Source organism: Aythya fuligula, chromosome 6, assembly GCF_009819795.1.
Source record: "Aythya fuligula isolate bAytFul2 chromosome 6, bAytFul2.pri, whole genome shotgun sequence".
NCBI classification, from domain to species: domain Eukaryota; kingdom Metazoa; phylum Chordata; class Aves; order Anseriformes; family Anatidae; genus Aythya; species Aythya fuligula.
This window is the reverse complement of record NC_045564.1, coordinates 17,680,092-17,705,650: the sequence shown is the minus strand read 5'-3', so window position 1 is coordinate 17,705,650 and position 25,559 is coordinate 17,680,092. Positions and strand designations below refer to the sequence as shown.

The 25,559-nt window shown below is 37.7% G+C and overlaps 1 protein-coding gene across 3 annotated transcripts in view; it reads right to left on the bottom strand.

The window, feature by feature from the left end:
* Nucleotides 1-6,315: 6,315 nt before the first annotated feature.
* The window catches only part of SP3 (Sp3 transcription factor), a 35,543-nt gene continuing 16,299 nt past the window's right edge, over nt 6,316-25,559 (bottom strand). For all 3 annotated transcript variants that reach the window (XM_032190069.1, XM_032190070.1, XM_032190072.1), the window contains 3 exons: nt 17,107-17,299; nt 10,107-10,303; nt 6,316-8,089 (listed from right to left, as the gene is read on the bottom strand). In XM_032190069.1, the coding sequence (XP_032045960.1) occupies nt 7,773-8,089; nt 10,107-10,303; nt 17,107-17,299 (707 nt within the window). In that variant the 3' untranslated portion in view covers nt 6,316-7,772. The remainder of the gene's footprint in view (nt 8,090-10,106; nt 10,304-17,106; nt 17,300-25,559) is intronic.

Here is a 25,559-nt window from a genome sequence, read left to right as displayed (position 1 = left end):
CAACTTTGTGAGCCAGTCAAGCTGAGATGACAGCTTGAGATCCCAACCGTGGCTTAGGATATGCTGTGCACCATAGAACTTCCTCCTCATAAGACACCTTGTTTAGGAATTACATACTCTGGGGCCACCTGACTTTTAAAGTTCTTTGAAAATGTTCCTAGTGTTTTGTGTTAAGTCACACTGCCTTAATCCAGAACTTTTTCTGCCACTGTTACTCTCCCAACAGAGTGGTTCCAAAGAGTGTTTATCAATATGGAGATCTGGGACAGATCTTACCTCCTTAACAAAGGCAAAACACATTTTTGCAATCAATAAATTATTTATAAACATGCATATTTAATTACAATTTGTTAAAAAAAAAAAAAAAAAAAAACTGTTTGTATAGCCTTACTTGTATAAACTTATGTAGATTGGCTAATGCAGATTTTAAAATCTACGCAGTGACAGGACAAGACACAAATAGCTCTTCTACCTCAGTTAACATTCACAGAGGTGAAGGCTCCTCACAGTAACATCAGGCCGCAGTTAACTCCTTGCTCCTTCTTTATGTGTTCAGCATTCAAGAGCAGTGTCCTGTCTGTTTTTCACGCTGCATCACTTATACACAGGCCAGAACAAAGTTTTGACCATTTCTACCCATACACTTTTTGTCTACCACAGATAAACAAGATTTTGTACAGGAAACATCTGCTGCTCTTGCTCAAAAAGGCAGGAGGAGCGACGAGGCTTCTAAGAAATTTGGAGAGTTGTGGAAGTTGTTAAATGATGCTGAAAACAAAGGTAGTGAGAGGCTGGGACGTGACAGTTCACCTCCTGAAGCCAGAGCTCATCTAGGAATCCTCTGTATTTATGTTTTGTATCACGCACAGAGTTAAAACTGTAAAATACACCAGATCTGCCAGTCTTCCCGCACTAGAAATATTTCTCACAGCTACCTACTCCTTGCTCTGAGAGACTTCAGAGGAAGCTAGAAAACACACCTGTTCTGAAGCTCAGATGAGTAAGTATCTAATTGGACATTTTAAAAATCTAATTAGCACAACTGAAAATTGTACTATTTTAATTGATTTGGGATCCCACTTGGGGTGAGATTATGCTTTTCTTTCTTTCTTTTTTAAAGGAAGTGTAAGAGAAGTAATGGCACAACTAAATATTTATATAATTTTAAAAGGTGTGTTATTTACAGAAAATACCTGAGTAGCTCCTCAGGAAGCATTTCAAGCTGTTTAATAATTATGCATTTAGGACACATATTTAGTAAAAACATCTATGAGTTTACACAGCAAAATCACTACTAAATCCTGTTATCTCAGAAAGCAGCTTTGGCATGAATCACCACAAAATTATGGGCTTTTTTTTCCCCCTTGGATTTCAGCTAATAACAGACATGTATGGCATTGGCCTGCGTGTGACAGTGTTCACATTTGTAGCACTCCTCACTATCAGGGCTGAAACATCACCTCAAAACAAAGCTGGACGCCGCGTGCTCCCATCCCAACCCACAGCCCACCCTAACCCCCACTGCCCTCAGGCCCTGCTGGGCCCGCTTGCTGTTTCTCATTTCTACATACCATTTCTACACAGAGCTTGTGTGCCTTGGGAAGATGTAGGGGATGGTGAACAGGGTGCATAATGCCCTCCCAGCAGGTCTGTGAGGTCCCCACCACAGGAAGGCCTCACCTCACCCAGCCGCGGCGGCAGGACCCAGGCTGCCCTGAGGCGGCTGCTGGAGGAGCGGTTTGTGGTGGGTTCATCTCCAGAATAAATAAAAAGCCTAGATATGTGCTCTGCATGTGTGCATGCACCCATGGAGGCAGGCACAGCAGAGGTGTGGCTGGGGAGCCATGAGTCTGGGGGCAGGAAGCTTGCCCGCTCTGAGGTACTGCAGCCCGCACCACCATCACAGGCCAACTGCAGCCTTCTTGTGTGGAAACCAACTCTGACCACAGCAGGCAGACATGGCTAACGGGGGCCAAGGGGAGCTGAGAAATAACCTTCTCTCAGGCAATACGTAAAGGCAATATGCAAAAAAGAGACATGCAGGTAAAGAGGTAAACAAATTTTGCCACAGGACCAATCCTCTATCTGGTGCTTAATTTCTAATCCAGTTCCTAAACCCTGGTATCTCTACATTTAAAATGAAATGACAGGATTCAGCCAAGATACCTCTCAAGTAACAGTCTACAGTTGAGTCATTAATGCGTATATGTTTATTTCCATCGTAAATAGCCATCAGTATTGCATATTGCTGGATAAAAGCTTTATAAGTCCTCAACCAATAACGCATATAAATGTCTAGACCTCAGCCTAGCAAGCAGGGGAAGAACAGTACACAAAGGTGTGAAGAATCAAAAGGAAGTAAGGCCTGCTATGAAAGCATCATGAATATAGGAAAGATTTATACAAATTTACGCACAAATTTAGTGCTGTAATAGCCACACTGTTAGCCCTGCTCCAGCCACAGTAAAACAATAAATGCTTATTTATATAAGGCAGAGGTCCCAGGTGGGATCCAAGGCTTACACAGTAAGAGATACAGGCCATGTCAAATCAGCTTGTGCTGAACACTTCTGAAAGAGATGAACAATGTGACCCATGAACTGCAGAAACTTGGAGGAGCAGAAGGACTGGAGGAAGGCCCAAGAGCAGATCATGGCCACACTAACAATACAAGAAATGGCTTCTTACCATTCAGAAGCTGTAGTTTTCACTGATAAACCTTCCATTACCACCATTCACAGCACTAGAACCATACTCTAGTACTGGGGAAAAAAAGAATGGTTGATAGAATATATATATATATATAGAGAGAGAGGAGAGAGAGAGAAATAGGAAGGAAGGAAGGAAGGAAAGGAAGGAAAGGAAGGAAAGGAAGGAAAGGAAGGAAAGGAAGGAAAGGAAGGAAAGGAAGGAAAGGAAGGAAAGGAAGGAAAGGAAGGAAGACACCCACAGTGCATGAAAGCAATAGTTTTGTTTGTTTTTGTATTCAGCTATCTCCCCTACGTACTGTTAATGACTCATGCAGGGGCCTAGACAGAGAAAATAGAAATCAGGAATCAACTTATCCAGCAAACTTAGAAGCATCTTACCAGAAACATCATGATGCCTCACGATGGAGTGAACACATTCACAGAACCCGTCCTATCAGAAACATCATCATGTCTCACCCTGGGGTGAACACATGTGCAGAATCCCAGTGATTTTCCCTACAAACCTCTACGATACTGTCTTTTCTTAACACAGGAGGTGCTAATAGGTTTTCACTGGCAAGGATATTTCTGGTTTCTGGGTGAAAACAAAAAATCTTCAAATAACATTTTACCTGCTGCCCCACATATATACAAAGAGAAATGTGTGTAAAATGTACATACATTATATATTTTGTACCTAAAAAATAAATTACGTATGCGTTCTGTAAGTACTTATTTCCAAGCACAAAGGCTGAGACACTATCCAAAAATCATACAGCACAGTTCTAAGCAAAAGGACAGCTTACATTTTTGGACTGGTTGGACTGGGGGGGGGGAGGGGAATCATTGAAAACATTCAAGGTGTTTTTACTTATTTTTTTCCTGGCCTCCTGGCCATCTCAGGAATTGGAAGGATCATTATAGCTGGACTAGAGAGTTGGAAGGCTTCCACAGACCACTGTTTACTATCAGGAAGGTGTGGTCACAAATTTTTGTGATTAATTACTGATCCCATTTGGAGCAATTCTTGGGGATGCATAAAGCACTTACACATCTGACTAAGATTCTAGCAGACTACCTACAGACATGGATTATAGGAAAGATGTGCAAGAATAGTAATAATGAACAGCAATTCTGGAGCATCATAATGAGGTGGTCTTTTTATAAAAAATATCGTCTGCTATATAAGATCATGGTCAGCCACGTCAGTCTCTTCTGCCCTGTTCTGCAGTGCACACTGCGCTTCTGGTGGTGGTAAAAAGCTGGAGGAAAGAGAGCCTTACACTCATTAGTTCGTAAAGAAACGAAGAACCATTTGACAGGTGACTGACTATTAGGTCCCTTCACCTCATTCCCTGACACCCTGAACAACTTGTTAGAGAACATATCAGAGCTTTCCTGAAGCCATTGGGAAGGTTTATGTTACTGATTCCAGAATCTGAAAATACCTCAAACCAAAGCCTGTTATTTCTTGTTCAGACAAGCTGAAAGAGCTCAGCAAAGTCCCTTCCCAGAGGAAAATCTGCATGTTTGAAACCAGAAATCTTGCTCTTCACAAGTGTTTCTGTGATTGCATCATTCTCTTTACAATCATGTTGTCCCTTGGTTTTGTAAGCAGTAATGAAGAAAAGCTCTTCTCCTCTGCAAGAACTGGTACTAGTTTGTAACTTGCAAGAATCAAACCATGAGTTCAGTCAGGAATGAGACCAGGAATTTAGATTACAGCAAATGTACATCCCAGCCTTGTACTTACTGAAAATAAGTACCCTGAGTGTTGAAATTGAAAACATTGTCCTCTCAAGCTCATGCTCGCTTGCAGAACCAGTTTTAAGGTCTCCTTAATTACTGATTACACTAAGCTGCAACAGAGACAAATCATCCAATGATCTAAAGGCTACCATACCAAGAACGAATTCAAGTAAGAAAGCCTCATATGAAAATAAGTATGAAAAATTATAAAGATTGCACAAATAAGCAGCAAGACACACACCAAGCAAGCATCACCAGGAACCCATGAAGAACTGTGATTCACAGATAAGCTCTGAAAGCCTTCTATAGAGTGCACAACTTAGTCTTGGTATCATATGACTGCCTAATGCAGACACAGAAGAAAGCCATAATGTGGCAACAATCTTAGAATACACCAAAATTTTTATACCAAAGCTAGTGAACCTTTGTGCTAGGGGTGAGCAGAGATCTTTCAAAAAATCATTACCATGCAACATGTGAACACATGCAGTAGCATTCTCAAATACAAACACTATGGCTGCAAGCCATTAGACAGACAGCCCTTAGACTGTAGGCTTTCTATCAAACTCTTACCTACACATTTCCACTTACTTTCTTCCAAAACTTACACCTTCTGACATTTCCGAAGAAAATATCCTTTAAAAATTGTGCCAACTAAACATCAATTATATTAACCTGTTGATATACTGAGTATTGAAAGTTCTGAGAAATGAAACATGGTTTGCAGTAAGGAGGCATCAAAACCCTTGGCACTGAAACACTTTACTCTATGGACGTACATCAGTGAAAGTGTAATTCCATAAAAATTCTGCATTGAAGAGCAGTGTCATTAAGAAATTAACCCTCTTCCCTCCGTCTTAAGTAAAGCACTAATACAGCTACAAATAAAGGGAGAGATTAGAATGCATGTAAATCACACTAAAATGCTCTGTGAACTAAAACAGCTATTGGAAATCAAACCCATTCACCTGTCAAAATGAGGTGGATTCAGATTATGTTAAAATATTGACAGCATCCGTGGAATGGTTCAAGTTTAAGCAGAACTTCCTTTTCTCTTAAGCTGCTGCCTTTTAGCCCTCCCAACCAATTGCACTCTCTCATTTATTAACTAGATTAAACTGATAGTGAATTAACTCCATTTTCTTTTTACCTGTCGATTCCTGTTTCTCTGAATCTTGAAAGATTTGCATTAATTTTTTCTTCCATTTAACTGCAAATGCAGAAAATCTTCTTTTCATGACTTCTTCCAGTTCTCTCTCTTCTAAGCTGAGCCCTACCCGGTTTATCTTAAATTATCGTGGTCTGTCTTCTAGCTGTTTGATACTCCAAGACTTTAGGCTTCTTTTATCACAAATACATTTAGTACCAAATGCAACCATTAGCCTCTCTGATCTCAGTTCTCACTGGCCCTTCTTACACCATCTAAAATTTTCACCTCAATCTTCTAAACTCATTTTTCCCCCCTTGTCCTTATCATTTCTTCCTATGCTTTAAGCAAAAGGCTATTATAATTTTTAGACATAGTTCACTATCAAGTCTGTGTGTATTATGGCACTTAAGTGTAGGGGGATTTAAATGCAATTTTATTCTCATATTCAATAGGATAGGGCCTATGTTTTCTTCACGCTTTACTCAGCATAAGGTTAAAAACATTACTACAGCACCTCCACAGTATAGTACATGCATGCCTGGGCATACAGAGATTTTGGAACGGAGGGAGAAAAAGGTGCTATCTCACCGTCTCTGTGCCCACAAGGAAAGGAAACACTATTTCTGTTTCCCACCATCTAAAGAAAAATAAGAAAACATCTCAGGCAATTAATATATATTATGAAATTACGCCTTATTAGTTAACAAGAATTACAGTAAACTCAAGTCAAAAGAAAAAAAAAATAGTGTTTTATTAACTACCACACTGTTATAATACACTTTAAACGTACAATAAGGTAGCCTTTAAATTTGAGGTGGTTTTAAGAATAACAAATGAACAGATTTCCAAATGTTTGTAAATAGGTGAACTGCAGTAATTATTGTTGTACATTTTTGGAAAATGGTATAGCACTTACAGACTGGCTATATAACTTCATTTTGTACATTTTTCTATAATTGAAAATATAAACAGTAATTAAAAAATAAAAAGAAAATTCAGCATAATAAAAAACATATATGTTTATCAGTTAAATGTACTGGATACATACAATTTTTAAGGGAAGAAGCAAAAAAGGAAAGATGGCTGATATTTAAATGCAGATTGACTAACCAAAAACTAAACAACAAACAAATAAAAACCTCATAAAACCCCTAGTTCACTATGACTATATCCATATGTTTGGGAGTACTGTCAATATGGAAGTGATTTTTCTGTTGTATTTGCATATGTTATATTTTACTGGTAATTTACATGATGGCTTTTAAGGCCCTGGCAGACAGATGTTTTTGGAAAAAAGATTTGATAAAAATCACTGCTGCGACGCAATACACCTTATTTTTGGTCCTCCAATGTTCAAGAGAAGGGATATACTTCACTATAACATTTGCCTTACCACCCAAATGCCTCAACCTATACATATTTATTTTTTTATTCATTTTTTTTAACATTTTAAGTTTTTTAAACATTGGTTATATTGCCCACCTTGGTTATTGAAAGAATATTAACAAGACATCATTTTGGCAAATTAAATCTTAAACATGGCTTTTCAATAGGATTTAAAAGGTGACTATCCCTAGAGTTCCATGTTAAAATGTAGTTTTCAAAATCTTACAAGAGTAATGCTTAAAATATTGTACATAGTTAACCTAATTAAAATAATTAGCTTCAAAATGACAAGTTGATGAGCTAAGTAAAGCCTACACTATGTAACATTTGCTTGGAAACTTGATTTGTCAGTTATGCATAATAAAAATTCCAGTCATCAAGAAAATTACAAAATTTCTTTTATCATAACATGATTTCTTTTCACCCATCAACTTCTTTATCTTACAATAGATAAATACCAACATGTTCTCATTTTTTTTTACACTAAACCACACAGGATTGATGCATTTGGTTAGACTACCATTTCCATCGTTAAATTCTTTTTTTTTTAATATAACTTGGTAAAATTTCATCTCTTCTAGATTCCAAAAGTACCTACAAAACCCATGCAATTTTACCATTTTAATATACTATGGAATATCATACAAAGTAAGGCATTTCAGTGTCATGTATAACCAAGTTACTGTCAATCCAAAAATTTTTGCACATCAATAAAAAGATATCTAAGAACTTAGGAACAATATTCTTCTCACTACTGTATAAAAATAACCACAATTAATAGGTATCTTGTGTAATATTTACTCCATTGTCTCGTTTCCCGAAACTGTGACAAGCTGTAAAGGTATTTCAGTGTTGGTAAGAATATCTTGATTGCTGGTGCCAGATGTATTAACAGTTCCTATTCCTGAAACAGAACCTTGTTGAATATTTGCAAGGATAAGTGTTGTTCCTCCTGCAGTAATCAAAGTATCATCAGGCGTTGCTTCTACTGATGCCAGCACTGTACTGCTGGAGTGAATGCCTTTTTTATTCTGATGTGTTTTAATGTGTTTGGCAAGGTGGTCACTTCTCATAAAGCGTTTTGAACATTCTGGACAGACGAATTTCTTCTCACCTGTCATATAAGATAAGAAAAAAATGTTTTCAAGAACATTAGAAAAAATTCACATACACACCAAAAACTGAGATAACTTAGTGCTTCTAAGAGTCAGAATTCTAACAGCATCTTAAGAAAACTGCTATCCAAGATGATAAACTTAAATTGTCAATTAAATTCCTAGATATTCATACAAATCATTTAAAAGAACCAAATTATTTTTCTGTCTCTCACTGAGCTTAGGGAAATCTTTCAGGCAAGATAAAGAATATCACAGTCTGATATCCTCAGCTGCAGTTATTACCAATAAGTAACTTCTAAGAGGAGAACAAACCCTGCAGAACAATGGACAGGAAAGATAACATGAACTGCAGAATCCCACTTGAGACTGACAGGCAGGACCATAGGGCAATTCAGGTTGGAAGGGAACTCTGGAGGTCTCTAGACTGATCTCTCAGAACAGGGTCAGCAATGAGGTCCGTCCAGGTTGCTCAGAAATTTATCCAGCCTGGTCTTGAAAGCCTGTAAGGATGAAGACCACACAAGCTCTCTGGGCATCCTGCTCCAATGCCTAGCAGTCCTCACAAGGGAAATATTTTTCTTTGCATCTGGTATGAACATCTCGTTTAAACTTGTGTCTGCTGCCTCTTGTCCTCACACCAACACACCACCATGAAATGTCTGGCTTTTTCTTCTTAATGTTGCCCTTGCAGGTTCTACAAAGCTGCACTTGAATTGCCCACTCCCTGCCATTACTCTTTGCCTAGCTGAACAAGCTCAGTTCCTACAGCTCCCTGCTTCCCAGTCATCTTGGTTGCCCTCTGCTGAACTCGATCCTGTTGATTAATGTCTTTCTTATGCTGGGGGCTGAAATATTCTAGATGCAGTCTAACCAGTACCGAAAAGGTCATAAACACTCTCCTAAATCTAGCATCTGTGCTTCTGTTGACACAGCCCTGTCCATCTTGGCTGCTGGATCACATCGTTTATCAAGACTTCTCTAGATCCTTTTCAACAGAGATACTTCTCCAACCAGTCAGCACTTCACCTGCATTGATGCAATGGTTTATTTCATCCCAAGTGAAGGACATTTCATTTATGGCTAGGAACCATTAACCATTCCCTCTGAGCTGGATCATTTAACCAGCCTTTTTTTTAATTTTTAAACAAACGAAAAAAAGATCTGGCTGTCCAGCCAGCCAGACCATAACATCCCCGATTAGATTCAACCATCCAACATGTCGAACAAAAGCACACCATTGCATACAGAAGATGAAATAATTTTCATAGACACTGCAGTTTTGCAGTTTTCTAAGCAATGCATATGCAGAAGCACAAATTATCTACTGTCATTGGGTTTTTCAAACCATCTAATTTTAAAGGTAAGCATGCTGTAGTTTGAACATTCTAGAATATTATCATGGGTTCCGTTTGTAGGAAAATAGTAATACAGACAATAGACTTGAAACAAACCTCTTCTTAAAAAGATGGAGAGCTAAACTAATTTCTATTCCTTGTATTAGACAAAAGGAGAAGTGTGAACTTCGGGTGCCAGTATCTCTAACAAGTAGTCTAACCACAAAACTAGAAGATGTAGAATGATGCACCATCAAATGCTCTTCCTTGATTTTGTGAATGACATCTAATCCCTTGGACATCTAGCCCTCCACTTTTCTTTTTTCTTTTTTGCTTTTATAAAAAGGGAGAAAATTATTAAAGTTAAGATGTTTAAAAACAGTTCTAATCTGGTTCAAACAAATCAAACTCATCACTGAACTTGAATCAAAGTTTTCTGATTAAGCTAATTTAAATATTAATTTTAATGTCAGTTTTGACTCAGAAAGGTTGCGTTTTGTCCTCCTCAGATCTACTAAAGGAACTAAAACATACACATACCTTTAAATATTAGCTGATTTTAGAAAAGCCACAAAACAGTAAAATCAACCTAATACAAAAATGTTTTCCAAAGTTATTTATCCAAGCCCTCCCCATGTCACTCCTTTAGTAAAAGGCACCGGAATCAAAAATTGAAAACCTGTGTGTGTTCTTCGGTGTCGCTGAAGCTCATCGCTGCGAGTGAACCTTTTGCCACAGAACATCCAAGTACAAACAAATGGACGCTCTCCAGAGTGCCAGCGGAGATGAGCTCTCAAATGCGAAGTCTTCCCATATACTTTGCCACATCCCGGTATGTGACAAATGTGTTGCTTCTTTTTTCCCAAGTTTGAGCCTCTGTTAAATAAAAGTGAAGTTATTCATTGTAAAGCATTCCTCCTAAACAGTGGTCATACATAGAACTGGGGTTAAAATATACCAACAGGTCTATGAAAAAAAAAAATCTGAGCGGTTGCCCATTTTTGTTTCAAATATATTCAGAGCCTGGTACACTCTGCAAAAAGCTGGAAATAAAAACTATAATGGTATCTCAATTCTGCAGCAAATTATAAATTCAAAAGCATGTGAAATTTAAATGACAGAAGTATAATCTTTAGCAAACACACATGTATATAAAATTAGAAATACAATAATTACAGCAGTATTATTTTGATATTGATGTGCCCGTATCTTAAATTTCTCCCAATTTCAGTTTTGGCATAATAGCCAAAGACAGTTTTGGCAAAGAAACACAAATCGTTACAACTGCCAATAGAGAAACTAGAGATTTTGGCAACTGGGAAGATAACAGATGGGACTTTTGGCATCTTGGGGAAACTTGAGAAACAGTTTCAGGTTGGAGGATAAGCATACTAACCTGCAGATTTCCACTAAAATGAATGACAGTGAAATAGCTGATCTTGCTGACATTTCAATTAATTCCTTGGTATTTCAGAAATAAAATTCATCAAATATGAACACATAATTCCTAGGAAGTATAATCTAGACACTTGAGCTTGATGCCTATTTTCAAGATGCTACCTCACTGAAATAGTAATTGATTACATTCAGTGTAAGCACCTAACACAAAAAGCATAGCTTTTTTTTTTTTTTTTTTTTAATTTAAAAAGTAAACAAACAAAAACCACCACAGAGATAAGAACTTGTGAGTACTCAAAGAAAGATCGGTCTGGGCAGTGCACAGCTGATGCTGTTATGTCAGTGCAGTTATATGAACAGTACAAAGTAGGAGACTGAAAAATGCAGCCAAGCATCAGGACACCTTATACAACAGCAACGTTAACTTAGAGAAGCTTCAGTAGATTCTGAAATCACAGTCTTCAGCACTCCGTCCTTGATGACTAGGTAGAGAATTTTTAGTTGCCTCATCAGGACAATTTTTTTTTCCTTAAATTAGGGTTCTCCACTTCCTCTCAACAGTCCAGTGAATGATTTTCCAAACAACTATTAAACCTAGATTCTCATCCCTGCATTCAGAACATCGCTTTTTCACATTCGATGTAATCTAAAGGTGACAGAAGAGATTCTGCTCGTCGAATTTTTTTGTTGTTACTGCTACCCCTCAAATCCATAGCCTCATGGAAAGTTCATCTGTCTTTTCCAGCTCGTCTATAAATTCCTTGCAAAGAGTACCCTAACATCTGACCTGACACCTTGAACTCTTTCATAATTATCAGTACTGGCAAAAATATTTTTGACTTTTTTTTTTCCAGTGTCCCAAAAGTAGATTGTTTCTTTGGCCCAGATGAATACCGACTTATTTTTTAAACATCCCCCCCAACTGAAATGCCCTTTGCTGCATCTGAACTGTCATGTTCACACTTGTACATGGCCTCCCCTCAAGCCAATATTAAAAGACAAAAATAAAATCTAATTTTTATCTTTGTACTGTGCCACTTACAAAAAAAATCTCAATATTCACAAGTTTTGAACATTCAGCCAATCACAAAGGTATTTAGGAAAATGTCTTCAGAGCGCCCCCTTTCTTTTCTAATTACTCAGCATCCACAAAAAGCTAGGCCAAAGAAATCTCTGTAACACAATTCAGTCTACCACTAACAGGTTCAGTAGCATTCATCCATCAGCCCTGAACACCCAATTCTCAAGACTCCAAGGAATAAATTTTCTTCGTTTCCCCTTTTGTCTCACTGCAACCAGTTCCCCAGTTCTCAGGCTCAGTTCACCTTCACCTAATGTTTCAGTTCTAGGCACTCAGAATCATAGAATATCCCGAGTTGGAAGGGACCCATAAGGATCATTGAGTCCAACCCCCAGCACCACACAGCTCTGCCCAACAATCCAGACCATATGACTAAGAGCACAGCCCAAACACTTCTTTAACTCCAAGAGGCTTGGTGCTGTGACCACGTCCCTGGGGCTCCTGTTCCAGTGCACAACCACCCTCTCGGTGAAGAACCTCTTCCTGACAGCCAGCCTGAACCTCCCCTGTTGCAGCCTGACACCATTCCCTCGGGTCCTGTCATTGGGCATTAAAGAGAACAGATCGGCACCTGCCCCTCCACTCCCCCTCGTGAGGAAGCTGTAGGCCTCCATGAGGTCTCCCCTCAGCCTCCTCTTCTCCAGGCTGAACAGGCCCAGTGCCCTCAGCCACTCCTCATACGTCTTCCCCTCTCGGCCCTTCACCATCTAGAGGGGAAAAAGTCCTTCAGGTCTTCTTGTTTGGTAGCTCAAGGCATCCAACAATTGTGCTGACAGCTTTATTGGTAATACAGACAAAGGAACACCCACGTCTCTTCCGCATTATACAGTCTTGGTAACCAACGGGATTCCCCATTAGGATTCTGCTATCCTGTATCCTTAATTGCCTGTCCTACTCCATGTAACCCTACGAAGTTCTCAATCTATGCTTATAACAAAATATATTTCCGCATTTCAAAATCTGTATACATTTTTGTATACATATTTTTTTTTTATTATTTGGTATTTCATCCTCATATGGTCTCCAAATATGCTACGATCTCCCCCCCCTCCCCGCAATAACCAGTCCAAATACTCTGGAACTTTGCATGACACAGTACACAAGTGTGACACAAATCACATGAAATCACATCCAATTTTGTTAAAGTAACTAAGATTCCTCAGTCAATCATTTGGAGTTGCTTAACTGCACCTTTAGTCTAGACTGAAGGAAGTCATGGTTCAATTCACGGTCAGCATATTGTGCTTCAGAGGTAGTGTACATAATCCTGAGCACATCACCTGATTGCCGAGGGAATTCCTCAGTGGACTCCGCAGTCCAAAGAGAAGAGAAAGTTAGGAATTCGCAGAATGAGATCTGCAGGACTACTGTGAATGAGTAACTGAGTGTATTTACTGTACACAGCTTCATACAGGCATCTGCACGTTTGCTTCATGCGTGCTCTAAAGTAACTGGATATGAGCCAAATTCTGTCTGGACGCTTTGCAGCTGTGACAGACTGGCACTGCGCCCTAACACGTCATGCTAGGAGGCCTTTCTTGCTGCACTGGCCAATAACCATTGCCACTGAGTAAAAGGATATGACTCACACCTCAACTGGAGTCTTCAAATCAATTAATACATTAAGTATTTTCATAGCACATTTGAGCTTTATAAAGACAGGAAGCCACACTTCTCAGTAGCCATACAGAGTACAATGGTTTCAACATGAGATACCTTCATCTACAAAGAAACCAGACTTTCAGTCCGGCAGTACTTCCAGGAAAAACATTAATTATTTCAGGGGTAAAACAAAAGCTTTTTAGTTATTTTAAGAATGTATATTTTAGTGTTAAGTATCTGAAGTGGTACTCAGCAACACTGTTCCTCTGTAGATCCAGAGGGTAGTAGTTACATCCCAATATAATTGCAGATATAATCGAGAGGACAGTGAAACTTTCCCCTAACTTCTGACACCCTAACAGTAACCTTAATACTATCCAGTTGGGATCAGAGTCATCCTCTGAGGCACATATCTCTCTTCTCTTTTATTCACCATTTACCATGTAAGCTTGAGGCTATAAGGCTTTAATTTACACATCTAGTACTCTCTCCCTACTTCACAGAACTGTTAAAAATATAAATTCTTTGAAGACTGCAATGTGTCCTAATTCTGCATTGAGAATCAAAAAACAAACAAACAACAAGAAAACCAACCCTCAGCTCTCCTTTGCCCCCTCAAAAAAGAGGATACAAAAGAAATGCCAAAATTAAGACTACATAAAAGATGAAATTATGATGAAGTCCGCATAGGTGAGGCCATATATACTATATTTTCCTACCTCATTTAGCACACAGGAGGGGTAGCATTCATTGAGTAAACTACCATTCAGCTTTCTCATATTGATTTATTGTGTTTTCCTAATCTTACTAGTTACATATTAGTTAAATACTATCTTAACAGAATTATTAATTTCCTATGTGTTTTGTCCTCATCAAGAACATTCACATCAGCGTCTAAGCTTTTCAGAAAAAAAGAGTTTATCATCGTGCAACATACTTATGTATTAAGCTTGAACTAATACAATCATTTCATACATCCAAACTTGAGGCAGAAAATGATTGAAATTGTCAAACAACCATCAATCAAGGGAATCAAGCTCAATGTAGCAAAAGCTTGATTTTTTTATTATGATTTTTTAAATACTGTAGACGTTCATAGTTCAGCTCAATTGACTCTTTACAGCAATGAACTCAGTACTACTGCAGTGAAAAAAGTGGGGCAGATAGTACTAATACCTCCAAAACTTCAGAGACCCTTTACTCCAATCTCCTATTTAAGTCCCTGTATGCCTTCCAATTTCTGCAGTAAGCAAAGCAGGTGTCAACCATTATACTGTCCTGACTCAAACCCTGAGCATCACCCATCCCATCCACTGAATAGTACTGGGGTTGTATGATGTTTTTTTAAATGCACAATAAAAAGAATTTAGAATAAATAAAAATTTAGAATAAATAAAAATTTAGAACAATTATATAAATTTAGAATAATGTATATATTTGGAATAAATTAAATTTATTAATAAATTTATAAATTTAATTTATGAACGTAAGTGATTGTAAATTCTAATAAATTAGAATGACCAAATTAGAATTTGGTTTCTATTTTTTAGAAACAAAATCATAATGCATATGTGCAATTAATGTCACAAAGGATATCTTAACTTTAGCACTTTCCAACTTTCAATTTTTCAGTTTTGTAACCTTAACATTTAAAAAATTCTGATTGCTATATGAAGAAATTTATGGAAGCAAATGTCCTATTGACTGAAAGTTAAAGTCATCAGCAGAGTTGAAAGACAAAATAAAACTCTGCATTACAGCACTAGAGCCAATGGAACAGCTACAGAACGTTATCCATGTGTATCAGAGTGAGAAGGAAAACATTCCTATGGTGGGTTTATTGCTTTTTGCTAGACTCTGAAGGAATTTTACATTCTGGTGGAAACGTTGCTCTAGCAACTGTAGGCACTTTCACTCTTTTTCAGTTTCACTACCATTCCTACCATTGTCTCCTTCGCTATCCTGTTTCTATTCCAGTCCTAATTCTCACATCCTGACTTCCTGTCCTACTTTTCTCCTTGCTTTTCATGTTTGATGTATCCCAGTCCTTCCGTTAACTGTGGAGTTCAGATTCACACCCATCTCACCTCTACCCTAGCTCTGACCTCAACTCCTTCCCCAGTTCCAAACAGAGTTTCAGTCAGACTATGTACACCGTTCTCCACACTTTCTCAAAACCGTCACTCAGTAAGACTCTCTTTCTTGGGCTTCAACCTTACGATTTGGTGTTATAGCAACTTCACTGAGGAGTAAGAGTAAAGTTTAAAGTAAAGATGTCTTTAAGTTAAAGCCACTGCAGGCTGGAATAGAGCACGAAGAAGAGGAACTTTATAAGAGTACAGTCATTGCCTGTAACATTGTAAGAGTTTTCTCCTAGACTGAAGCAAATCTCAATCCAGGCTGTCCTTTGGGCAAATCATGGCACAGCCAAGGCTCACCGAGCCAGGTTTTCAGTGGACTACATGTAGGAATTTAAGAAAAAGCTGACTTAAAAAGATGCTATATGATTGTAACAGATATTATCAATAGCTTCATTTGTGATGAAAACACATGAAGTGTTTTTTTGTCTTAGAAAAAAAAAAAAAAAAAAAAAAGCTTTTATTTGCCTAAGCAGACCAAAATATTATCTCCTTGTGCTTACAAAGAAGGTATCTGGAACTTAGAGCAAAAAAAGCTCAAAAGGCTGGACAATATATGTATTTAGCCAGTACATGTTTACAACTCTTAAAGCCGTGGAACACCGACAGGTTCTTGAAACAGAACTCAGTAATTTACACTATAGTTCCCACATACATAAGACTTCCACTTCAGAGAACAAAGTATTATCAAAATGGGCAAATTTCTGTGTAATAAAATAAAGTCTTTGTGTAGTTATATCAACACAAAGTTAGGCTGCCTTTTGCAAGTGAAAATATTCAGTCTATTATCCCCATTTTCTCTCTTCTATCATTTCAAAATATCACAATTACAGAAGTGTTTTAGAATAGAATAAAATCTTTGTATGCAGCCCTGAAGTCTTATACGAATAGAAACTTAGTATCTTTGCATTTGCCATATTTACACTAAATTTGACTAAAACAATCAGTCAATTAAAAAATTTAAATTTAGGGTTATTATACAAACCTTGTTTTTCTTAGGAACCTAGCAAAAAAGAAAACCAGGATAACTGTATTTTTAGAACACTCCAAAGCAATCAAACTGGAAAAAAAAGCTCAATCAGTGAGGAAATGCAGGAATACAGCATTTAATCAAGTCCTTGACATGTGATAGGAAGCCAATCACAGATGCGCATATTCCAAAATATTTAATTTTCATATTATTTAGAGCAATGTACTCCCTTCACTTGTACTAGGTGGCATCTAACTCCAGATTTTTCCAATTAATCTTAATGGAGTAACTCACAGAGGATGGAATAATTTCCCCTTCCATCTGCAAACCCAGAAATAAAGGTGGCTGTCCTTTAGCACATAAGCTCTTTTGCATAAGCCCATAGTTTTCTCTTTTTATAGCCAACTGTTATTAACTAAGGCTCCTTTTTTCCTCACTCATTATTTGCTTTCATTATTACATGCATTATATGACACTGAAAGTTACATACCTTCCACCACCTTCTTTGCAGTTGGGACATGTACAAGCTACTCGTCGCAGTCTTTTTCCTTCTTGATGTGGTTGGTCCCCTTCCTCATCTACCACCTGTACTCTCAAATGTGTTAGATCATTGGTATTCAGTGTAGAATCACCACTGAGCTGCCACTCTTCTGGATCAGGCTCCTCTTCTTTAATCCTAATATCTGAGGAAAAGAACAAAGACAGATCCATAAATAGCCCATTAAATACAGAGAAGGAAACCATTATGATCAAATCTTTTTTTACTGTTGAGAGCACTATGTCAGTCAAAAGTCAACATACTTTAGTGCATACTGACATTGCTTCTGTGCCCTTATAACCTGTATGGTATTTAAAAAGTTTATCTTACTACACAATTCAAAGTTGAAGACATGCTGTAACAAAGTATTAAACTTCAAGTTTGAACCATTCTTGGTAGTGAATGCTGTCACCTGGAAGATTTTGGCTGCTTGAAAGATAGGAAAAAATGAGGAACAAGAGGTTGAAAAAAAAGAAAATGTAAACACATGTTTCAAATGATCCTGAGTATCCATTTATATTCCCAGAGGGTTTCTCAATTAATGTGACACATAGTAGAAACATCCTTTCTAGATGATCTTCAGGATTTTTTCAGTATGCACAATAACGAATGAAATAATATAATAAATTAAAGGTTTCAACCTAAGACAGACTAAGAAATACAATAAAAAAACCTCACTCCTTTGTTCCCTCTTCCCCTTCTCATCTCAAATTTGTCTTTTTTTTTTTTCCCTTAAACTATTCAGAGAGAAGAAAAAATTCAGGGAAGAATGTTCAGTATTAGAAAGAAGTAAACAAAACCCAAACTACTTTAAGGTTATTTTGAGCTGGTAGTCAAAACAGGTCTTTGCACTTTCATGAAAGCAGAATAAACGTCTCAAGTCTCAACTCACAGGATACGCATTCACAAGTACGTGTACTCTACCTCCCTTTCCAAAGAAGCGTCTACATGCCCCTTAAATAGTACACGTTTTAGGAAGAAGATGGAATCCTCTACCACTCTTTCATCTCACCTAAAGCACACGTTGAAAAGCAAAGTCCAAACCCCAAACCTATTAGGCAAAACTTAGTGTCCAGTGTGAACATTCAGTGCTAAGCATCTGTTGGAGGTACTACCTCCAACTAAAAGGTAGAGGACTACCCTCAAGTAAAAGCTCTATTTTCTACCATCACTGTCCTCATAAACTGAACATAAACATCACACAACTTTTAAAACAGTCATGTGAAAATAAGCAGTTAGACCAAACTCAGAGAATAAGTGCTGCATATTACACACAATACCACCAGCAGGTAATGAGCATCTATCAGCTGTTGCTTTGAGCGCTCTTTCTGGGCAGCCACACAAAGCTACACAACATTCATTCAGTCTAATCCAAGAACCAACAATAGTATCACAGTACACTGTGAGACAACTATTTCAACAACTTTACATTTTAACGGGAATATTTTTTCCCTCCAGACACTACTCTGAATTCCCCATGAATTGGAAGTCTGAAAATCAATATTTATAAAAAAGACAGTTTCTGTACAGCATTTTAGAAAGCTGAACCCCAGCTCCCTCTTAGATTCAGCACTCTAGTTTGGATTTTTTTCTTCAGAGAAAATGATTAGCCACTAGCACAAACTAATAAACAAGCCATCAAAAGTGTTGTTGTTGGGTTTTTTTGTTTGTTTGTTTTTTCTTTCCTTGAAACTTCAAAGTAAAAACTGTGTCCCTCCTGGATGCGTTTAGCGACAGATTTCTCTGCGTAATTGACTCTCTGAACATGTAGGTTTTCATCCTCAGCACAACCTCCACCCAAACCCCAAAACCTTAAGTGAGCACTGTGGCAATTCTAAATTCTTTTAAGGAGTCAGTGCATCAGCTACTACCTCTATAATGAAGAGGAAGCTAAACAAATTGCATAGCAAAACATATGAAAAACTCTACTGGGCCAGATCATAATTGGCAACTTCTCCCAGTAAAGATCAGGAAATAAATTAATGGTAAAACATGTAAAGAGTAATAATTACCTGGTCTACCTTCCAAATGATGCCCAGCATGCGTTTAGAGACAAAGGATGCAGCCACACTAAAAATCTCTTGGTGCTAATAAGGTGTCAGTCCACTCTTTCCCAACACCATAGCCTGCCTTCCTTTTGGCTACATCTATAACCACTCGTGGGATTGTCCTGTAAATTACATTGCTGACATAACTTGAGAATTATTTAACTTGAGGAAATCACTCCTTTTGGGATACAATTACAGGTCAGAACCAAGGAAGTCTAGATTACTAACTGTTTTAGATGCAAAAGGCAATGCTAGAAACTAGACTGAAGGAAAAAAAAAAGCCAATCTGAGCTGTGGGAATCCAAAAACTAGCACGCTTACTTTTGCTGATTCTATGCATATAGTAACATCAGCAGAAGTACTGCAGTAAGCTTTTGCACTGTCCAAAGTCACCTGCACACTAATTGAGCTCTACTGCTACAGTAAGAAGCTCAAAATTTCAGACAGCGACCTAAGCGCCTTTCACATGAAAGGTATAAATTTTGCTATTAAATGAACAGAAAAAAATAAAGACCTGCCTATACGTACCTCAGAAACATCACATTTTTTCAGGGCTCCAACTACCAGAAGAAGAAAGAAGATATACTATTAAGCATATCAATATATTCACTTACAGCATCTTTAGGAAAAGGCAAAAGCCTCATTGACTCTTATGCAACTGGGCACTCAATAGGAATTCAAACACAGCAAAGCGATAAGGTTGCCAGCACAGGACAATTCAGCCTTGTGTAGATGTGCCACAAAAAAAAAAAAAAAAATCAAAATAAATAAGATCTCCAAGCAGTTCTTTAGGGCTGGCTATGGTAGGTACCACGGTTAAAATTCTTTGACTGATCAAATGTTCCACAAGGTTTTCATCTAAAGTAAGAGTTGAAGTAATGCTAATCAAATAAAGCATTGTTTTAAGAAGGTAATTTCATCATCATCTTATTAACATTAGATATAAAAGTCAGTAATTTAATTCAGCTAGCACCGCATACACGTACTTATAAAGAGATACCAACATGGCCCAGTGAAGTAGAAAGGATCACATCAGGGATGGAATTGTGCTAACACCACTACTGAAGACAGACATTCCATGTAACACAATTTCCATTTCCCCATACCCACATTATATGGGCAAATCACATCTGCAATAACCAGTGACAAAGAAGACAACTGTCTGTGCATTCTCCTTCTAGCTATGGGCCTCACTTCTAACAACTTTGGGGGCATCTGAACATGCGCACCAATATTCTAGATAAAAAGATGATCAAAACACTAGATGCTCCAAACCTAGTGCACAGGTGGTATGGTCAAGCTCGGAATAAACTTTGAACATCCCGAAGCCTGTCAGTTCTCCATTACATATGCAACATGGAACTGCTCTGCTGCTGAGTGAGGTACCTGTCTGGACAGTGGACAACTGTAGACAGAGCTGGACAAGAACTGAGGAGGTACACAGACTTCACAATCCCTTCATAACCCACTTTGTTTCCATCAGTATCACTCTATTCCCAATTCCCATTTAAACGTGTAGTCTAGGTGAGAGTGGATCTCATCAAATCCCACAGTGAATCAGACAGCCTTAATACAATCCTTAGCAGCAATGAGGCTGCTGCTCTCTGAGCAGATTCCACATTATTGCAAGAGGTAAGGGTAAATCCCATCACTATTTTGTGGGAGAAGGGGGTGTAATTTAGACATTGGAATGAAATGAAGAGGTAGAAGGGAGAAAGCATGGGGAAGAGCAAAAGTTAAGAGTCTTCTCAAATGCAATGCAACTGCAGATTACGCAAATTCATATAGATAGCAATGACACCATGTTTCTCCCTTGGTGTTCCTCTGGATGCGTTCCATTCTAATTCAGTACTACGTTTCACACATGCTCTGCAAAAAATTGGGACTAAAACCTTTTTTTTTTTTTTCTTTTTAACATAATCCCGAATGCCATGACAAGCACTGATAAATTTGAGGCAACTTTCATTCTCTACCAATTAAACACAGGCAAAATGAAGGTCACATTTGCTTTAGTACTATTTTATTTCCGTGCTTTCAAGTTTCTGTATGTCCTTACTTCTTCACTACATTCAAGACCCAGTCCTAAGTATGAAAGAGAAATTCAAAGCTACTATTTCAAATGAATTCTTGCTATCTTAATGAGCTAGATTTGGTTTAGCATTTCCTTTTCTCAAAAGGATGCAAACTGGTATCCTGGTGCATAATTGTTCCAAAGCGACCATTCCCTAATCAGAGAAATACCAGAGCTGGCTTCAACATAGACCAAGTTTAAGTGTATTTGGTGAATAAAAGTAATAACTAGAAGATTCATTTTCAGTGCTTCAGAGAAGTTTAACTGATAGGATGAAACTATGCAGGTAAAAATGCAGCTGAACTGTTCTTGAATGTATTTCAGCTACAATTTAGTGTGGAAAGAATTACCACTGCCCACTGATACAGCCAGGTCACTTACTCACCTCATCAGGTATCAGATGAATGCAGTACTTAAACTGAATCAAAACAGTAAAGAAAAACTTCATATTCTATCTTGGCCTGTTTCAAGTGGGACTTTAAGAAAATACCATTTTGTTCATCTCTGAGAAAAGTTATTGGTTTACCCAATAGTCATAAAAACAGATATAAAACAAGAAGGGGTGAAGATGCAGTGCAAAACCTCTTCATTTGTATACTTCACCACCACCACCGTAATTTTGGGATCTATCTGCAGACTGTCACAGCAAGGTCCTCTTGGAATTACTTGTAACTGACTCCAAACCGTGGGCATCCAGTTTAGCTTCTTTTCCTAGATGCTGAAAACCACCCTGCCATTTAACTCAACTAAGATTTACAAGTTCCTGATCTGAGAAGCAGGAATATGGTTGTTCAACTGAAAACAGATTTGTATCAGCGTTGCACATACCTTCACACCAATTTCCTCACAGCATCACAAATTGTCTGTCTATAGTTTCAATGTCTTGTAATCAGTCATGCCTATTCATTTATTTTTCCACATAGATACTTCCTTTCCCACCCCTCCTCTCAAGAAAAGAAAACACATGTGAATTCCCATTTTCTTTCCATCTTGTTCATTTGCCTTTCACTGTTCTCTCTACAGAGCAACCACCATTCATGCCCTCAACGTCTTGATTTATCTTGCTTTCATCTGTGGATGTGAGGAAGCTTCAATAAAGATTTCTTAGATACTGCCTTTGTTCATTCCCATCCAAACTAACCTTCTTCTAGCCTAATTCCTATCTAAATTAAACCCTATCAAATTGGACAGCTGTCCAAGTCATTCAGACAGGAAATTCAACGAGGTGAATGATTTCTATTTTGATTTGCCCCTCAAAAGTTGTTTGAATTTAAGCTATGTCATAACTTAAAAGGAGAATAGAAAACACATTGTGAAATGTCATCTTGAAATACTAGTGAAGCTCAGCTCAGAAGAAAGACTGTCATCTAGTTTCAACAGAGCAAAATCACACTTTAAGCTTCTAAGGAAAACAACTTGTGTACAAGTTGTATACAAGTCTAAGAGCAGGACCTCACAGTACTGAATATTGAAGCAGTACCAGCAAAATGATTAAAAACAGAGCTACAGATCTCTTGCAAGAAATTCAACATAGCGTATGTATTTCCAAGTGATCCCATGCATTATTCTACACCAACTTATACCAGTGCTATCATAGCACAAATTATGCATCAAAGAACGCTTACTTACCCTACAGCAACTTCAGTTCTTCAAAGATACACTGTCTACAGTGTCTCAAGATTTTGGGTTTGTTCTGAAGGGTAGTATCTGCTATAGCATGCCCCTATTTTTTTTCCTTATTTTCTGTTGAAAATTTAAGAGGGAATTGCTACAAAGGGGGAAGAAGAGTTCACCATACTCAGTACCGAAACCAGGAACTGCACAAATAGGTAAGGAAAGCAGGAGGACACTGAATTCTGGGTCAAATATTCCTAACTAAGTGTACTAGAATGCTACTAGAATCAAGTGACAAAACTGTCATCAGCAATTCAGAAAGGCAAAACTGTACAATTTCTGTTACATATTTGGCTTTAAAGTGAAATAATAGTTCTGTCACTAGATGAGAATGAAATGCTTTCCACTGACAATAAATCAGGAAAATGTAAAAAAACTACTAAAATAAATACCCAGTAACAGATCAAAAGATCTTAATCAACAGATTAAGATAATTTTCATTCAGTAATGAGTGCTCTTGGTGAGCACTCCTGGCATTACAAAAAGACTGGCAGTGTCCTTCCTAGAAACTTCAGATGCTTTTTATGAGCCAGATGCACTAACGAGTTAGCTTGAGAGATCAGAACCAAAGTATGCAATCCTGTGAAGAAGGTCAGAAGGCAACAAAGCCATACAGAACCTGAAGCAAGGGACTTACAGTCATGAGATTGCACAAAAACAGAAAATGGGTTGCCAGCCTTCTTTTTAAGTTAAAGCAGTACTGAAAATAAAATCCCTTGCCTCTGATTTCACGGATACTTCCTATGCATCCATCCCTACAGGTGTGAGGGAGTTCTCCTCTTGCTTCATGTGAGAAGGATCTTTGAAAAACAAGTGAGGAACGGGTACCTGAAACCGGGTAACTATTATTTTATGAACATCCTCAGGATGGCTGAGCCTAAAGTAACTCAGATTGACCTCCTTAAATTTGCATCACCAGACACTCAACCTACATGACAAAATATTCACTTAAGGGCAACATACATGCACCTTGCCACCGTGGGCTGCACGGAAGTGAATTAGGCTGTGAGCTGTTTTAGAATACAGAGAGCAGAGAAGTGCATCAACCACAGACATTGAGGATGCATATTAAGATTCAATCTTTTCTAGAATTCAAAGAAAAAAAATGCAATTTTTTATACCACAGCAGCAGATACTGCATTAAAAAAGACTAATTAAAGTTATACAAACTTTCTTACACTTGAAGTGAGTTAATTTGCTATATGCTGTTATAAGCAAGATTGTGAAACACAACTATGATCATCTAATTCTTCCACAATTTATTAATTTCCTTTGAAAATGATGAGAAAATAGGGAATGTAATTCTTGCATGCTGAAAGCAAACTGTTTACATAAGATTGCTACATAAATAGCTCTAATTCCTGCACTAACTTAAATCTGTCAGTTTCCAATTTGAGTTTTTCATATCAAAAATAGAACAGTGGAAGTACCGTTTTAAACTACATTGATTTTACAACATATAAACTAAACGCCTCAAATTTAAGTGGGATAGCCCAAAACAGATGTCAGATGAAAATAATTATTTAACATCATAGCTTCAGCTTACTTGATGGATTTCCTAAGACTTGTTTTTTTAATTATCAGATTTAATTTCATACGAATACCATGCCCTTCTTGCAAAAGCTTGGAAGAAAGGATGTCTTAGAAAGACAAACTGCAAAACCAAAATTAAAATTAGTAAAATTTTGAACTGGAACTTGAAAAGAAAAAACTAAGCTGTGTAACAGTGAAAACTAGCCAAAACCTTTTATAAAGTTCTAGATGCCAGAAGAAAGCTATGCTTTAAGTAGCATTCTGCAGTACTTCACCAGAAGCATTAGAACACTGAAACAACCACTCCAGCAAATACAACTGTAAATATTCCATTTTTAATTATCGGGGTGGGGGAGTTAAACTGTTTTACCTAATGGATGTCAGACATCAGCCTCACAAGACACCAGCAGATGAGCAAGAAATTGTTACTTAGGCAAGTATTTACCTAGAAAATTGCCCTTTTTTTCTGGCCAAATTTAGAATAGGTCAATTACTTCAGCACGATAGAGACTTCAGGTTCTGGCAGGAATGGAATGAAGTCCCCACCACAAATAGCCAACCACTCCCACTCTCTATCAACTGGAGTAAGTTGATCAACAGGCATGATTGTAAGCTTCAGTGGCAGCAGGCAGATGAGTCCCTAAATAGCTGTACATACTCCTGCAATGGAGGAGCTGGGAAGAAAGATGCTGAAACGAAGACCTTGAAGTCAACTCTTGAAAGGGACCCCTCCGACTTCATTTCAACTATAGACCAAATGGAAAACTGTGGGGTTTTATTTTTAAATAAATTAATCTTCCAGCTGAGCGTGCCTGGGTTGATAAGCAACAAAGCCCCTTCTTAAGCCAGTGCTACTTCTTCTCAGGTCACTCACTAGTTTCTTCAGATGCCGCTGGAACAGTCAAAAGGATTATTAAAAAACATTCAATCCAGCTTTACAAAAGGTGAAGTAACCTAGATCAGACCCAGTAAAGTTATCTTTTTTCAGGTAACAACCAGTCCAAACCCATGATTCAGTATATTAATAACTTAACTTAGACACTATTACTATTTATTACTGTACTCTGAAAGGAAAGTTA